This window comes from Talpa occidentalis, unplaced genomic scaffold, assembly GCF_014898055.3.
Source record: "Talpa occidentalis isolate TD23 unplaced genomic scaffold, MPIMG_talOcc4v2.1 talOcc4.14, whole genome shotgun sequence".
NCBI lineage: Eukaryota > Metazoa > Chordata > Mammalia > Eulipotyphla > Talpidae > Talpa > Talpa occidentalis.
Window position 1 is genome coordinate 18671653 of NW_023601433.1, and position 18147 is coordinate 18689799.

At 40.2% G+C, this 18147-nt stretch overlaps 1 protein-coding gene across 6 annotated transcripts in view; it reads right to left on the reverse strand.

The window, feature by feature from the left end:
- Positions 1-18147, reverse strand: part of ANKRD26 (ankyrin repeat domain containing 26) — a 142921-nt gene that overhangs the window by 111195 nt on the left and 13579 nt on the right. For 5 of the 6 annotated variants that reach the window (XM_054694819.1, XM_054694821.1, XM_054694820.1 and 2 more), the window contains exon 1: positions 2903-3278. The exons of the other annotated variant lie outside the window; for it this stretch is intronic. In XM_054694819.1, the coding sequence (XP_054550794.1) occupies positions 2903-2934 (32 nt within the window). In that variant the 5' untranslated portion in view covers positions 2935-3278. Of the gene's footprint in view, positions 1-2902; positions 3279-18147 lie in introns of those variants that run through there. 6 annotated transcript variants of the gene reach the window in all.

Here is an 18147-nt window from a genome sequence, read left to right on the forward strand (position 1 = left end):
CTTTAAACACATGCCCATTGGAAAGTACAACATTATTAGCCCTTATTGCTCATCGCAGTAGTGAAAGAGCAGTTCATTTGACTAGTTAGAGTGTGGATTCAGCTCACTTTGGGTTTGAATCCTACTTTGCTCTGTCACTTATTAGCTATTGCTTAGCCTCTCGATGCCTCATTTTCTCTTGAATAAAATGGGGATGAAAAGGAATTGTCTCACAGGCACTGTTGTGATACTTAAGTTACAATCTTTCAAAGTGTTCTAAACAACCCCTGCAGTAAAAAGCAACTCCTTATTGTTAGATAGTATTATTCTATTTATTGCCATTACTACCACTTTACAAAGACATTTAAACTAAGAAAAATAATACAAATATACCTATTTTGCAGTATGTTTTAAGATTAAAGAGAGCACTGCACTTTAATGATTCTAAGATGCACACTTTCTCACATTTTACCCTTGACACTGGAATGCAATTTATAATTCATAATGTCTTAGAATTATAACTGAGGCAGTTAAAAAAATATGTCTTTGGTACATAAGATAGAGGGGCATTACACAATCCACAGTGCGGTACAGCATGTGATTCATATTGCAGTTCTAATCACATGGTTGGCATTTAACTAAATTATAGTTCTTTTAAAAATTCTGGAGAAAAGGGACTAAATAGCAAAACAAAAGCATATTTTTAAAAAGTCAATCTTACTTCAATTTTCAGGAAACTTTAAGTCAAAGGAAACTGAACATTTGCATGAATATGGATAGCTCATTTATTCAATTATTTTGAGCCAGGGATGGTGTGAAAAATCAGACCTTTCCAATAATTAACATTAGCACTTAATACTACTATAAATTTTCCAAAGAGCAAGTAAAAGTTATCTATTACAACTTCCTACCCTCCAAAATGCTTTTGTTTGAAAGGATGGAGAAAAAGCTTCAAATGAGATTAGGTCTTAATACATTCTTCAGTTTTAAATTTCATAACTTAGGCTGGGCAACATTTAGTTTCTAAGGATGAAAGCGTCCTGGGAGGTATTAGAATACGTCTGCTATATAACAGATATTCAAGCTATAGCTGATGAACAAAAAGAATGGATAAATGTAGATGGAGAATTCAAAATACATCATACACATATATACACACATACACACACATATATAAGTATATATTTACCTATATATAATCTCCATTAACAGCTCTAGTAAAGTTCCCCAATATCTCTAATACACTACATACTTTCAAGTTATCGAAGCAAAGTCTACCTGTATCCTCGCATTATAAACTGGGAATTCAGAACAATAGGTTTAAACAATGTACAGGTTAAATGTGGAAAAGAGCTGAGGGTGCAGTTTGTTCAAAATCTTCAAAGAAAGGTTTTATAAAGTAAAGCACTGATAATGATAATCATCATTTATGTTTACTATTTTTAGATTCATACACAACTAAAAATTGTTTACAAATTAAAATAAAGCTATATAATAAAAATGTATATATTTAAGTGTATGCATAATAAAATCTACAAGCACATATAAAAAGATTCTATTTACTTCTGAAAGGTCAAAAGTTATCAGAAGATACCAGTCCTTCAAGAAAAAATGTAAAAAAGTAAAATCTCTGCAAAATTCATATGCCTGCTCTTCCCCAGGAATATTTCATTAATAATAAACTCATTAGAATTTTTATACATGTTCCATGTAGAAATCACAGACTTTTTAAAAAAAGAAAAATTCACTTAAAATACAAAAGCTCAAAAATAACATTTTATCACATCTTGTACATGTTTTTGGCTAACACTACACTACAGTCTATGTGTATGTGTAATCCAAGTGAATGTAGATCAAAATGATCTACTAAAGTACACCTTTGATTGCGAACACACATCTATATGGATGCCACTTTCAAAGGCCATTATCTAGATTATGGGCACACTGTAATTATAAACTCTGTTATGAGTTTTTTTAATACATTGCTATTTTAAGCAGCACTAGAAAAAAATTGTACATTATAGGTATCAACTTCCTAAAGATATTTTTAGAATACACATAAGTAAAAGGAATATATATATATTTGTAAGTGTGTTAGTTATCACCAAGTTGCCTACTGAAAAATCAAAAGCAGCTTAAACTTTAAGCAACTGTGTAAGAACCACAGCTCCTCATCATCACAAACTCTGCGGATGGAAAAGGTGATTTTGCTCATCTATTAACTTAAATTCATTTCCTACCTGGGCCACTAAATATTTTTTCCCATGTCCACTGGTCACCAGATATGCAAAAAATATATCTGCCCAATCTTCACATTAGTTTCCTTCTTGTTGATTTCAAAGAATTCTTTAAAATGAAGACATATTTTTCATCTGATACAGATATGCTGTAGACATTTTTATTTTGTTAATATGATTTGATATACAGAGAGCTTTAATTTTTTATGTTACTGAATCAAACTTCTTCCTCCTGAAGTCATTCTTAGGAAGGTCCTGGACAACATAAAAAATGAACAAATACACATTTGTGTTTCCTTCTGGTGCTTTTCTCATTTTGTATATTTAACATTTTTAATTTCTATTTGATCTGGAACTTATTTTTATGAGATTAAAAAATCTAGTTAGTTTCTTCCAAACACAATTAGCTGGTATTTCACCATAATAATATTTCACCAGTAAATTCACATGCATTTGGATGTTTGGGCATCTTCTATCCTGTTCCATTTATTTATGTGTATTTTCAGTTGTGAACCAATTACTAGTTAGTGGAAATTTATACCACATTTTGATATCCAGAAGGCAAGCTTTTGTCTATCTTACAAACCTTTTGTAAGTTTCATCACAACAGTAAAAGACAGCATATGTAACTCAAATTTTTTAAAACCTTATTTTTTTTGTTTGGTTTATATAAAATTGATAAATACCAGGAAGAACTCGCACTTAGAGAAAATGACATTTTCTGTTCAAGAACCCAGGGCCATCTTCCCCCTTCAAAGTTTCCTTTGAAGGTCGCTCCATAAGAACATATAGAAATAGGTACAGACTGGTACCAGGTGGGTCCTGGAGTTCATCCGAAGCGCGTCTAGCCTGGGCGTTGCTCTAGGATGGGAACGGTCGCTCTCATTCTGCGCTTTTCTACAGTATGGAGTGTGATGGCATGAAAATGCAAACATAAATGCAAAAATAAAATGCTGCACACGACTCTTATAACTGATACTAGCTGCATCTTTCTAAAATTGTCAGTAAAGGTAGTTTTGAGTGGACGCAAAGGGCGCGAGCGCCGGCGGGGCTGTTCTCCCCCACGGGCTGGGCGCGGCCCCGCGGCGGCTCCAGGGCCAGCGGCTGCCGAGCGTCGGCGCGAGGACGGCCGGGCCCGCGGGGACAGGCCGGGCCCCGCCGGGCCGCGAACGTGCGCGCGTCTCCCGGGTCCTCCCGCCCCGGGGCCGGCCCGCTGCCCCGTTACCTGGACATCTTGTCTCGATCATTCAAGCCGTTTTTCCCCAGCAGAAGCAGCTGCTGCACCGCGGCCACGTCGCCCGCGCTCGCGGCCCGGTGGATCTTCCCGAGGTCCCGGGCGCGGACGCAGTACCCGGGCGGCCTCGGGGCGACGGCCTGGGCGCCCGCGGCGCCGCTCTGCGGGCTGGTGGAGGAGCCCCGGCGCCACGCGCCCTTCCCGCTCCGAAAGCCAAAAATCTTCTTCATCGCGTCAGAAACTCCTCGCCGCCGCCGTGGCTTTCCTCCGCCCCCGAGCTCAATTCCCGTCCACAGAGAAGCCAACCGGCTGTCGCCGCGGCGGTCACCGCAGCCCGGGCGGCGGCGGATTTAAATCTTTCGGACTAGGCTAGCGGTAGCCAAGCAACGACGCCACACGCAACTGCGCGGGCGCGCCTCAGAAAAATGGCGTCACTGCGCCTGCGCACCGAGAGGCATTTCCCCCAGGGGTGAGCAGTGCGCGTGCGCGAGGGCACGCTGTCTCAAATCTCTGCGACGGCCGGCTGGCGGCGCGGGGTTGACGTCTGAAGTCGGTGGCGTCGGCGACTGTCGTGGACCTTAAAGATGCTTAAGGTCTCGTTCCCGGGAAAGCTCCTCTAAAATAGTTCTAAATATGCTTGCTCCTCAGCTTATTTCTCTTCTCCATCACCCAGGGCCCAGGACATCTTCGTGGAATTTAACAAATACAAGAACAGGAAACAGCTGTTTGTTTTCATGGTTCCAGAGGTTGTGGCACTGTACGTCATCAAGTGCAAATTTAGGAGAAATCAGTGCACGTATTTCAGATGAAGTGAAAATGCAAATGGCCAACAGGCATATGAAAAAATGTTCAACATCACTTGCAATCAGGGAAATGCAAATCAAAACTACCATGAGATACCATCTTACACCAGTGAGAATGGCACATATTAAAAAAACTAGCAACAACAAATGTTGGCGAGGATGTAGAGAAAAAGGAACTCTCCTGCACTGCTGGTGGGAGTGCAAAATGGTCCAACCACTATGGAGAATTGTGTGGAGATTTCTTGACCTACTAAACATAGAGCTTCCATATGATCCAGCAATTCCACTCCTAGGTGTTTACCCAAAGGACACAGAAACATCAATTCCAAAGAACACCTGCACCCCTATGTTAATAGCAGCACTGTTTACAATAGCTAAGCTTTGGAAACAACCCAAATGCCCAAAAATAGATGACTGGATCAAGATGTGGTACATATACACCATGGAATATTACTCAGCATTCAGAAAAGATAAACACATGCAATTTGCAGCAACAGGGATGGCGCTGGAAGGGATCATGCTCAGTGAAATAAGCCAGAAAGAAAAAGAAAAATACTGGATGGTCTCACTCATAGCAGGAATCTAGAAAACTTAAATAAAGGACCAGGAAAATGAATAACTATAAGAAAGTGAAAATCAAAATCAACAAAAAACTATGAACCAGAGACACTTTTTGGGGAGTGGGGGGCAGGAGGGGAGGGATTGGGGTCAAAATGGGGGGGTTGCAATTGTATGGGGAATATAAAAATAAAATTTATTATAAAAAATGTTAAGAACAAGAGTGAAAAAAAAAAAAAGAAAACGCAATTCTGAATGCCTCAACTCTCCCATTGGGCCCAGGCTCACAATTTTTTTTTTTACTTTATTATTTTGCATTTCTTTTATCGAATTAAATCTCTAATCTGATACTTCTTTTAGAGCATAATGTAACATTTAAAACTTTTAAAAATGGATATTCACTTGTCCCAAACAATCCATGTTTTCTGACCTGGTTTAAAATACTTTATCTGACATAAATTCTGAGATACTCTTTTCTGATTCTGGATTTTCTATTCTTTTCCACTAAGTGATCCTCTGCTTCTTGCATCCCTACCCTACTATTTTAATTCCTTATAAAATATATTTACTATGCATTATATTTTCATTTTGTTGACTGTTTTCTTTGCTCTGCTGAAGATTGATGGTTTGATATAATGCCACTTTTTTTTTGTTGTTGTTGCCTTTGCTTTTGGTGTCAAGCCCAAAAAATCATTACCAAGTCTGATGTCAAGGAATTTACATGCTTATGTTTATTTCTGGGAGTTTCATGGTTTCAGGTCTTATATTCGTCTTTAATCTATTGTGGGTTAATTTTGGCCTGTGGTGTAAGATGGTGGTCCTTTTGCATTCTTTTGTGTGCAATTTTCCAACACCATTTTTTTGAAGAGACTGTACTTTTCCCATTATATATTCTTGACTCCTTTATCATATATTAATCAGCCATTTATAAACAAGTTCGTTTCTGGACTCAACATTCTGTTACAATGTTATATGTCTTTTTTATGCCAATACCATAGTATTTTGATTATTATGGCTTTGTAATGTAACTTGGAATGAGAACCATGATACTTCCAGTTTTGTTCTTTCTCAAAGTTGCTTTGGTTATTTGGGGTCTTTCATGGTTCCAAACTAATGTATTGCCTGTGTTGTTTCAGTGAAAAATGCCAGTGGAATTCTGATAGGGGTTGAATTGAATATGTAGATTACTTTGGATACTATGGAAATTTTAGCAATATTGATACTTTCAATCCGTGGACATGAAATAGCTTTCCTTTTATATTTCTCCTCTCTAACTTCTTCTAACAATGTCTTACAGATTTTACTGTACAGGTCTTTCACCTCCTTAGTTAAATTTATTCCAAGATATTTTAATCTTTTTGGTCTAATTGTACTTAGTGTAAAGAAATGCAACAGATTTTTGTATGTTGATTTTGTATCCTGCACCTTTATTAAAATCATGTCATTGGTTCTAACAGTTTTTGTTGTATCGTTCTTAATGTTTTCTGTATATATAATGTCATCTGCAAATAGTGACTCTTTTACTTCTTCCTTTGTGGGATGTCTTTTATTTCTTTTTCTTCCTTAATTGTTCTGGGTGAGAATTCCAGCACTGCATTGAGTAAAAGTGATGAGCGTGAGTGCCGCGGACCAGCACAGCAATTTTATTATTTTTGAAAGTTAATTAATTTAGTATTTTAGTATATTTATGATTATTAAATTTATTCTTTGACTGGGAAAGGGATATTTTTAATACGGGAGCAGAGGCTTGAGCAAATAATGGCGTTGTTTTTAGATTATTACTGTTTTTAGGATTATTTGGAACTTTATTCTGTTGGCCTTCCCATAATTTTGCCTCAGTGGCATTAACCAACAAATCTTGATTAGTACCCAGAAGGACAAAGCCTGTGTTGGGACTAAGATGGCCCATGAAGGGCATAAATTTTTTTTACTTTTTTTTTTTTACTTTTTTTCCAGGTTTTTAGTGATAGACTGCCTTCTTCTGGAAACCACGGACATACCCATAATATAAATTTATAAAGTTGCAGTAGAGCTTTTTTATTTACTTTAATACCATGTGTTTTAATTATATTTTTTAATATAGATAGAAAAAGATTTTTGTTTTTGGTCTGTAATTGACCAATGTTCTTGTGGTGCTTTTATTTAAGTAGAGATTTTTTTTAACTGTGTTGTCCAGCCCGTGTCCCTCGCAGGAACTTGTGGAGGCGTTTTAGCTAAGGTCTGTTCGTATAAATTCCGGACCAGGCTACTTCGAAGAGCAGATGACCGTTATGTCATATGACGTTTCTCCACGGGAATCGTGGGTGCAGCCCACTCAGACTCCGTAGCCACGAGGCGGTGGAGCCGTAATCATACACTCTCACACACATGCAGCACCACGAGCATTTACACTTAGAAAAACTTTTTACTGTCTCAAACTGATCACCCAGCGAGCTCCGGATGCTCCAGTGAGGATCCTATCCCTGACTTTTTAAAAAGAGGGTATTTTTAAGGGAATCACATTTACACTCACACACAAGAAGGAAGATAGCTTACCCAATGCAATTTTTTCATTACTCACCTCTCCTTTTGCAACAGGGTGGTCCCCAGGAAAGGGGGAGGTTCCCTGCCCCACCCAAGGGAGGGTAGAGCTGAGCAGCAAGAGAAGAAGCTGCAGGAAGAGACGGAGGAAGGAAGCAGGATGGAGCAAGGAGACTTGGAGGAGGCGCATGGAGCCTAGAGACACGTGAAGAAACTGCGCTTGTCTTTTGGTCGTGGACGGGGTGACACAGATGTGGGTGAGACCCGTGGGGAGGTGACAATGGCAGCTTTTATCTTGATGTTGATTTTGCTCTTTTCCTTCCGGGCTTGTCTGGTTGTTTGTGACCCTTTGCTGTGGGTCCCCACTGGAAGATGCTTTAGACTTGTGGCAGGCTTTGGGGCCTTGTTCTGGACCAATCCCATTTGGATGGACTTTTACCCACGAGGGGACGGGTAACTTTGGGTGCTTCATTTAGAAACTAGACTCTTTGCCTTTCCTGTATGGTTTCCTAGTTTTATTAAAGTTCCTTTTCATTAAAGTCTCATATGTTTTGTGTTGATGCGGCGGATGGCAGAACCCATTTAGAATAGGCAGGTTTGCGGGGTTTGGGCTGCCCCTCTCCCTGTCCTATAACACTTTGGGTGGAAAAACTCAGCAAAATTTGAATTCGGGCCCCACATTGGGTGCCACCTGCCGCGGACCAGCACAGCAGTGAACGATGAGGCCATCTCGGGGTTGAGAGACTGCGCAGGGTGGTCAGGGATTCGGCGAAAGAAATGACAAACAGACACACTTCAAGAGAGAGTGTAAATCTGAGTGTAATTTTCTTTGAGTTTGTGACCAGTATATATATATGTTTTCTAAAAGCATAGGAACAATGAATATCAATGAAATTAGCTTGCTCATGGGTTTAGCTTATCACTGACAGGGCAGTGATTTACATCTGGACCTAGCCTCATTCCTAAGTAGATAGACCATTAATTTTGTTTTTAAACTATATAATCACATTTTTTGTTTTACTAACTACTTTTCACCTAAACTATATTTTAATTATTACAGGGTTTAGTAATGTTTCATTTGAGTCAGGCTTGTGTTAAGGATTTCATATGATTTTTTAATTAACAACCAATGACCTTTATAGAAGAAAGAAGGAAGTTTAGAAAGACAATAAGGGAATAAAGTTTGTAGTTCTAGAAAGACGAGATAAGGTTTTTTGTAGTAGCATTCTTGTAGTGGTTCCTGGTGGTCATTATCTTTTGATAAAGATCTGTCTTATCTATGTTTTCAGGGAACGTTGCTGTACTCCCCTGCACACTGGTTCCTTGCCCAGCTGGATCTAGGGACCGTGGCGAAAGCCATTAGCCCTAAAGGTCACTGCAGGGGGAGGTGCAGCACGTGAGCATCCTTATCATGTTTCTAATCTTTCAACTTTTCACCATTGAGGATGAAATTAGCTATGGCCTTGTCTTATATGACCTTTACTATATTGAAGTATGTTATCTGTATACCCACTTTGTTGAGAGTTTTTTCTCAATGATCTTCTGCATCTATTGAGATGATAATTTTGTTAAGAATACATGATTTGAGACTAAAATATTTCCAAATTGAATTCAAACTGACATGAGTAAAAATAAAATTAAGCTAAAAAAATGTTAAAAGCTACTGAAGGAGTAGTACATTAGATTCAGCACATTTCAGTCATCTGGGAAATCTGGATTCCAAAACAGTCACTTTAGGTATAAGTATTTCCATTTATCTGTTTCACCATTGTAGTAAAATGTGACAGATAAAATGGTAATTTTAGCACATGACTAAATTATTATCAGTCTATATCTGTTAATGATTTATAACTCACCCTCTTAAAATTTCACAGGTGACACAATGTCTTTACACAGCACAAAGCATAGCTCAGTACTTACTTTTTTGTTGTTCCTGGAAACAAAGTATGCTTTTAAAGTAGATAGAGCAGGGGCCTCCCTGGTGGCACAGGGGATAAAAACACAGTGTTATCAAGCTATCCACAGCCACTGCAGCAAGAATTTGACCCCGGCCAGGGAGCTACCCACATGGTGCAGCAGACCTCTCCTGTCTCATCCATTGCTCCCCTTAGTGTATTTCAGTCAGTCTGCCTGTTCTGTTCCCCACTCTGTCTCTGGTGAATTCTCTCACCCCCCACGCCTCTGACCTGTACCCCAGTTCTTGTGTGCATAAATAAATCTTAAAAAAAATAGAGCAAATACACAGTCCCTGGGTCTGATCTGCTCTCAGAGTCTGGTTCAGGCCAGTCCTCCTGCTCTGGCCTCTGAGCCCCTGAGCCCCTGAAACCTTTTCATTCTTGGACTCCCCTTTGAGAGCAGCCTTTGAGGGACTAAGACCCATTTCTGGAAAGGAAAGTCCACTTTGTTGAACAGGAGAACAGATTAGAAAGTAGTGACTGGATGGAGTGCCCAGTCTCCCCAGTCCCCAGCCCCCAGCCCCCACCCCCAATGGCTTCCTTGAAACTTTTGAAGAGAGGTTGTTGGAGGTGGGGCTGTGCTTTGCCTGGATGCTGGAGGCATTGATGGGGAGCATGTGATTTGACAGCCTAACTAGCCCCAAATGCATTGTGGGGTGCCTGTCCTTTCAGGAGCTCAGTTAAATAAGCAACATCTTATCAGAATAAAATGGATTCGCCTATCTAATTATTGGGAGAATTTGTCTTGTTCATGGTTACACACACACACACACACACACACACACACACACAGAGAGAGAGAGAGAGAGAGAGAGAGAGAAATACACAGATACTACATGTACTCTAAGTGCCGTTTTTGCCTTTCTTGGAATCACTAGGTAGCACAGTTTTCGGGTATGGTTTTTGTGAATCTGGGATACATAATTTAATTATTGTTTTTGCTCCTAACTACAAACTTGACATGCACATGCATTCATTTTCCAGTAAAAAAGTTGGGAGTAAGCACACAAAATGAAAAGTGAAAAAAAGTGGGTGTTTATCAGAAATACTAGCTAATTTAAACTGGGATATTTATTTACTTTTTAAAGATTTATTTTTATTTATAAATTTAAGAGCTGTGGTGTTGGCCAGAGGTGTGGGGGGTGAGAGGATTCACCAGAGACAGAGTGGGGAACAGAACAGGTGGATCTACTGAAATACACTGCTGAGGGGCATAGTGAGCTAGTCAGGAGCGGTCTACTGGGCCTTGTGGGTCACCTCCCTGGCTGGGGATCAACTTGTGCGGCAGTGGCTGGCAATAGCTTGATAGTGTTGAGACTTTAACCCCTGTACAACAGGGGGACCCTAAAGAATGATACTTAAACACAGCCCCTCTTCTTCTTAAAAATAAAATTTAGAAATGAGACTGCAAGCAAAGTTGCCAATTGATCATTAGTTTACCAAGGGAGGAAAGCCATGTATACTGACAATGACTTAAATCATGTTTTCTGGCAGCGGCCAAAAAAAGTTGTTCAGAGTAAATAAATCTGCTGAGGACTGTTCCAGTTTTTGTTTGATGAGATGAGGAAGTTGGGAGCAACCAATTTTAAAAGTGTGCAATTTTCCAGCAGAGGGCAGCGTTACCCACAGAATCAAAACCTGTGTGCAGTAACATGATTAAGAGGGTCTGATGTGTGAATGTATTCTTTTGCCAAGATTTAATAAGTGACATAATTAGTCTAATGAGAATACCCCAAAACAGGCATTGCTTTTATCCTAGTTTTTCAAATAAGAAAGCTGAAGCTCAGAATGGTTAGCTGACATACAACATCACATAACTAGAAAGTCCAGGCTATTTTTTTTTCCGATTCCAGAACTTTTATTTAATATGTAAATGATTGCCAAGTGCTCACTCTGTGCCAGGCATGACTTAAACACTTTGCATCTTTTAACTCCCTTACTCCTATACTAATCCCAAAATTTAGCCACTGTTATCATCATCTCCATGTTACAGATGTGGAAACTTAGGTACAGAGAAGTGAACAACTCTGAGATGATTTCACCAGCAAATGGCAGAACTAGGATTTGCGCTCACATTGTCTGCCTCCAGTCCCTGGTGAACCTCAGTGCTTTAGCCCCTGCCCTCTGTTGGCAGGGATCATTTGTACAATACAATCTGCCAGAACTTCTCAAAGTTGGTGTCACTAAGGAACTTCCTAGTATTGCAATTCGGGAGTTCTACCCAGGCTTCTTGAATCAGAAAGTTTGGGTAGAGCTGAACAATCTGAGTGTATGAGATCTTGGGGTGGCTCTCAGGCATGCTGAGGCAGAAAAAGAATTATCCCTTCCTTCCAGGTCTTCTGCTCAGTATGGAGCCAAGGGTCAACGTAGGTGTCTGCCCAGGAGCACCGGCAACTTAGGAGGCCATTGGGATGACAGAGACAAGAGACTAGACATTTGTGGTTGTTGGTAGCAGTGGACAAGGAGAGAAACCAGGACTTAGGTAGTAGGAAATCTTACAGTTCTCAGTGGCCCTGGCGTGATTACTTATACCCCTTTTTGTTCTCAAAAGTGTTCACATTTGAATGCACCCTATATATTGGGAAAACCAAGCTGGATCTGGGGATAGGGTCAGTGTAGTGATGAGAGATGAAGTGTCAAGGATGATTCCTAGTGTTTGGCCTGTAGACCAGAATGGAAGGTATTGTCAGTCACTGGGAACTGTGCGCTGTGAGGGACAGGTTGGGCAAAAGTCACAAAGTTAGACAGAAGATACACATGTCTGGATCTCAGAGTGGAAATCTGAACCGGGGAGAGGAAGTTATGAGTGAGTGACTGATGAAAAGTTGATAACTGAAGCTGAGTAAGAGAGACGTCTAGAAAGAGCAAATTCTGCAAAGAGGAGAGATCCAGGAGGAGAGTCGGGGAAAGAAGTCTAGAAAGGCAAACTGGTGGCATCTGCAATTTGCCTCCTGTAAGGAAGCGACACAAGTTGATATCTCACCAGTGCTGGAAGTGTCACTGGCTATAAGAGAAATCACAAGTGTTCCTTTTGCCTCCAAAGAGTGTTTTGGGGGAAAATGCTGAATCTCTCTGAAAATATGCACTACGTCTGAAATATCAGTGTCTGCTTGCAAAGTTAGTTATATGTGAGTTTCCTCCAGAAAGTAAGTGAGGTACACATACACCTCACTTCGTAGTTGTAAGAGTCACTGGCTATGAGAGAAATCACAAGTGTTCCTTGTTCCTCCAAAAAGTGCCTTCAGCGAAAATGAATGACTGAAAACATGCACTACCAGTGAAATATCTGTTTCTAGTAGCAAGAATTAGTTATATGTGACTTTGCTCAAAAATGCATGTAAAATACACGTCTCCCTATGCAGTTCTAAGAGTCACTTTTTATGAGAGAAATCACAAGTGTTCCTTTTGCTCCAATGAGACTTAATGAGAAAAAGCTGAAACACAGTGAAAACCTGCACTCTTGGAAAGTTCAATGTGTAGGTGCAAGAGTCACTTATATGTGACTTTCCTACAGAAAGTAAGCAATATACAGAGATAACTCACTCCAGTGCTGTGTCACTTTTTTATGTTAGAAATCACAAGTGTTCCTTTTGCCTCCAAAGAGTGCTTTTGGGGAAAATGCTGATTCACTCTGAAAACATGCACTACGTCTGAAATATGAATGTCTAGTTACAAGAATTAACTATGTGTGACATTCCTCCAGAATGTAAGTAAAATATATGTACATCTCACTTCACAGTTATGAGTCACTAGCTATGAGAGAAATCACAAGTGCTCCTTTTTCCTCCAAAGAGTGCCCTCAACAAGAATGCAGAATGACTCTGAAAACATGCACTACCTCTAATATCAACATCTAGTTGCAAGAATTAGTTATATGTGACTTTGCTCGAGAATGTAAGTAAAATACATGTACATCTCACTTTACAGTTGTAAGAGTCAGTGCTTATGAGAGAAATCACAAGTGTTGCTTTTGCTTCCGATGAGAATTAACAAGAAAAAGCTGAAGCACAGTAAAACCTGCACTTCTTTGGAAAGTTCTGTGTGTAGGTGTAAGAGTTACTTATGTGTGACTATCCTCCAGAAAGTAAGCAATATACAGAGATATCTCACTTCAGTGTAGTGTCACTGGTTATGTAACAAATCACAAGTGTTCCTTTTGCCTCCAAAGAGTGCTTTCTGGGGAAATGCTGAATAACTGAAAACATGCACTATCTTGAAATTTCAATGTCTCATTACAGGAGTTATCTATCTGTGGCTTTTCTCTGGAAATTAAGCAAAATACATAGACAACTCGCTTCAGTGCTGTAAGGTTTACTGGTTATGAGCTAAATCACCTGTGGTCCTACTGTCTCCAAAGAGGCCTAGGGAGAAAAATAGAAACACTCTGAAAACTGCACTTCTTGGAAAGTGAATGTCTAGTTACCAAGTTACACATATGTGACTTTCCTCCACAAAGTAAGTAAAATACACAGATATCTCACTTTAGTGTTGTAAGTATCACTGGGTATGAGAGGAATCAGAAGTGCTCCAACTGCCTGCAAAGAGTGCTCTTGGGAAAAATGCTGAGTCACTCCAAAAACATGAGTTTGTGTGAAATTTCAATGTCTAGTTGCGGGAGTTAACTATATGTGACTTCCCTTGGAAATTAAGCAAAGTACATAGATATCTCACTTCAGTGCTGTAAGATTTACTGGTTATGAGCCAAATCACTTGTGTTCCTACTGCCTCTAAACAGGCCTAGGGAGGAAAAGCAGAAACACTCTGAAAACTGCACTTCTTTGCGTAGTTGAATGTCTATGTAGGGTAAGAAAAGTATCAGGCTTTTCTGCCCTCCCGTCATTGGGATTGATGACGGAAACCTGTGGTCCTGAATGCATGCCTGATGGCGGGCACCTGGAGTGGGGTGTGGGCATGCGTAGGTGGGTGCACCTGGGCTGAGAGACTGGACTTATAAGGGTGGCATCACGGGGACACCAGCAGAACAGCAGAACAGACCACCAGAAGAATGCCAGAGAGCCCAGAAAGAGTGAAGATTCGCAGGGGGTTAGGAGGCTGCCAGCCTTCTAGGCCCCCCAGCACCCCTGCCTGCCATGTACCTGGTAAACTCAGTAAAAGCCTGAAAAAGTCACTGTGGGCTCCAGGATCCCTCCTTTACCCTGTCTGCTTGGGTCATAGAGATCCTGCCCTGTGGTCTTCCCACGGCTACAGTCTAGTTACAAGAGTTACTTATATGTGACTTTCCTCCAGAAAGTAAGCATAAATACACTTATATCTCACTTCAGGGTAGTAAGTATCTCTGCCTCCAAAGAGTGCTTTGGAGGAAAAAGCACAATCACTCTGAAAACATGCACTATCTCTGAAATTTCAATGTCTAGTTGCAGGAGTTAACTTTCCACAGGACAGTAAGCAAAATACATAGACATCTCACTTCGGTGTTGTAAGATTTACTGGTTATATGAGCTAAATCACCTGCGTTCCTACTACCTCCAAAGAGACTTAGGGAGAAAAATCTAAAACACCCTGAAAACCTGCACTTCTTTGGAAAGTCGTATGTATAGTTACATGTGTTACTTATATGTGACTTCACTCTAGAAAGTAAGCGAAGTACACAGATATCTTACTTCAATTTGTAAGTATCACTGCATATGAGAGGAATCAGACGTGCTCCAACTCACTCCAAAGTGTGTTTTCGGGGAAAATGCTACATCACTCTGAAAACATGCACTATCTCTGAAATTTCAATATCTAGTTGAAGGAGTTAACTGTATGTGACTTTCCTCTGGAAATTAAGATGTGTATAATAGACATCTCATTTCAGTGCTGTAAGGTTTACTGGTTATGAGCTAACTCACCTGTGGTCCTACTGCCTCCAAAGAGGCCTAGGGAGAAAAAGCAGAAACACTCCTGAAACTGCACTTCTCTGGAAAGTTCATTGTCTAGCTACAAGAGTTACATATATGTGACTTTCCTCCACAAAGTAAGTAAAATACACAGATATCTCACTTAAATGTTGTAAGTATCACTGGGTATGAGATGAATCAGAAGTGCTCCAACTGCCTCCATAGAGTGCTTTCAGGGAAAATGCTGAATCACTCTGAAAACATGCACTGACTGTGAAATTTCAATGTGTAGTTGCCTGACCTATGTATATGTTTTTTCTACGAAAAGTAAGTACAATACACATCTGTCTCTCGAAGGTGTTTGAAAATTTGGTTGTGTTGATGACAATATCTCCTAGTGGCTCCAAAGAGTACTTTGGGAGAAATTGCTGAATCACTCTGAAAACAAGCACTACCTCTGAAAGTTCAATGTGTATTTGCAAGAATGTGTCATATATGATTTGTCTCTACAAATTAAGTGAAATACAAAGGTATCTCACTTCAGTGTTGTAAAAGTCACTGACTATGAAAAAAAACACTCATGCCTGTGCTCTGACTGCCTCCAAAGAATGCTTTTGGTGAAAAAGCTGAAACACTCTGAAAACCTGCACTTCTTTTGAAAGTTCAATGGCTAATTACAAGAGTTACTTTCTGGAGGAATATTTGACTTTCCTCTAGAAAGTAATTGAAATACACAGATATCTCACTTCAGTTTTGTAATTGTCACTGGTTATGACAGAAATCAAAAGTGCTCCTATTGCCTCCAAAGAGTGCTTTTGAGGAAAATGCTGATTCACTATGAAAACTACTTACGAAATTTCATTGTTAGTTGCAAGAGTTAATTATGTGTGACATTCCTCCAGAAAGTATGCAAAATGCACAGCCATCTCAATTCTGTGTTGTGAGAGTCACTGGTTATGAGTGAAATCACCATTATTCCTATTGCCTCCACAGAGTGTTAGGTAGAAAAAGCTTAAGCATTCTGAAAAATTGCATTTTTGGGGGGAGTTCAATGTGCAGTTACAAGTGTTTGTTGTATGTGACTTTCCTCGTGAAAGACACAGATATCTCACTTTAGTATTGTAATTGTCACTGGTTATGAGAGAAATTAGAAGTGCTCGTATTGCACAAAAAGAGTGCTTTCAGGGAAAGTTCTGAATCACTCTGAAAATATGTACTATCTCTGAAATTTATTTATTTTTTTAAAGATTTATTTATTTATTTATGCAAGCACTGGGTACAGTCAGAAGCATGGGAGGGTGAGAGAATTCACCAGAGCCAGAGCGGGGAGCAGAACAGGCAGAAGAACCGAAGTACACTGCTGAGGGGAGCAGCGGGTGGCAGGAGAGGTCTGTGCTCCATGTGGGACCCTCCTCTGGTGGCTGGGGAGCAGTCGGGGATCGAACTGGCGCTGCAGAAGCTGCAGGCAGCTTGGCAACCCAGTGCTCAACCACTGTGCCACCGGGGAGGCCCTATCTATGAAATTTAAATGTCTCATTGCAAGAGTTACTACCTTCAAAGAGTGCATTTGGCTGGCAAAGCTGAATCTCTTAAAGTTGCACTAACACTCAGAATGCAATGTCTACTTACAAGAGGAACTTATATGTGATTTTACTCCTAAAAGCAAGTGGGAAAACTGGGTCGCTACATGAGAAAGAATGAAGCTTGACTACTACATCACACCATGCACAAAAACCAACTCAAAATGGATTAAATAACCAGATATAAGACCTGAAACCATAAAATACATAGAAAGAAATATAGGTGAAACACTACATGATATGCACATCAAAGACATCTTTACAGACACATCACCCAAAGCAGTGATAGTGAAGGCAAAGATAAACAGCTGGGACTACATCAAATTAAAGAGCTTCTGCACAGCAAAAGACACAATAACCAAAACAAAGAGAAACCCCACCGACTGGGAGAACATTTTTGCACACAACACTAATGATAAAGGACTGATCACAAAAATCTACAAAGAGCTGATGAGATTCAACAAAAACAAATAATCCAGTCAAAAAATGGGCAGAAGAGCTAAAAAGAAACTTCTCCAAAGAGGAAATGCAAATGGCCAACAGGCATATGAAAACATGTTCAACATCACTTGTAATCAGGGAAATGCAAATCAAAACTACAATGAGATACCATCTTACACCAGTGAGAATGGCACATATTAAAAAAACTAGCAACGGGCCTCCCCGGTGGCGCAGTGGTTGAGCGCTGGTTTGCGAAGCTGCCCGCAGCCTCTGCAGCACCGGTTCGATCCCAGCTGCTCTCCGGCCACAGGAGGAGGGTCCCGCATGGCACGCAGACCTCTCCTGCCGCCCGCTGCTCCCCTCAGCAGTGTACTTCGGTCCTTCTGCCTGTTCTGCTCCCCGCTCTGGCTCTGGTGAATTCTCTCACCCTCCCGCGCTTCTGACTGTACCCAGTGCTTGTATAAATAAATAAAAATAAATCTTAAAAAAAAAAAAAACTAGCAACAACAAATATTGGCGAGGTTGTGGAGAAAGAGGAACTCTCCTGCCCTGTTTGGGGGGAGTGCAAACTGGTCCAACCACTATGGAGAGCTACTAAACATAGAGCTTCCATATGATCCAGCAATTCCACTCCTAGGTATTTACCCAAAGGACACAGAAACATCAGTTCCAAAGAGCACCTGCACCCCTATGTTTATAGCAGCACAATTTACAATAGCTAAGCTTTGGAAACAACCCAAATGCCCCCAAATAGATGAATGGATCAAGAAGATGTGGTACACATACACCATGGAATATTACTCAGCATTCAAAAAAGATAAACACATGCAATTTGCAGCAACATGGATGGAGCTGGAAGAGATCATGCTCAGCGAAATAAGCCAGAAAGAAAAAGAAAAATACCGGATGGTCTCACTCATAGCAGGAATCTAGAAAACTTAAATAAGGGACCAGGAAAAACAATAACTATAAGAAAGAAAATATCAAAATCAACAAACAA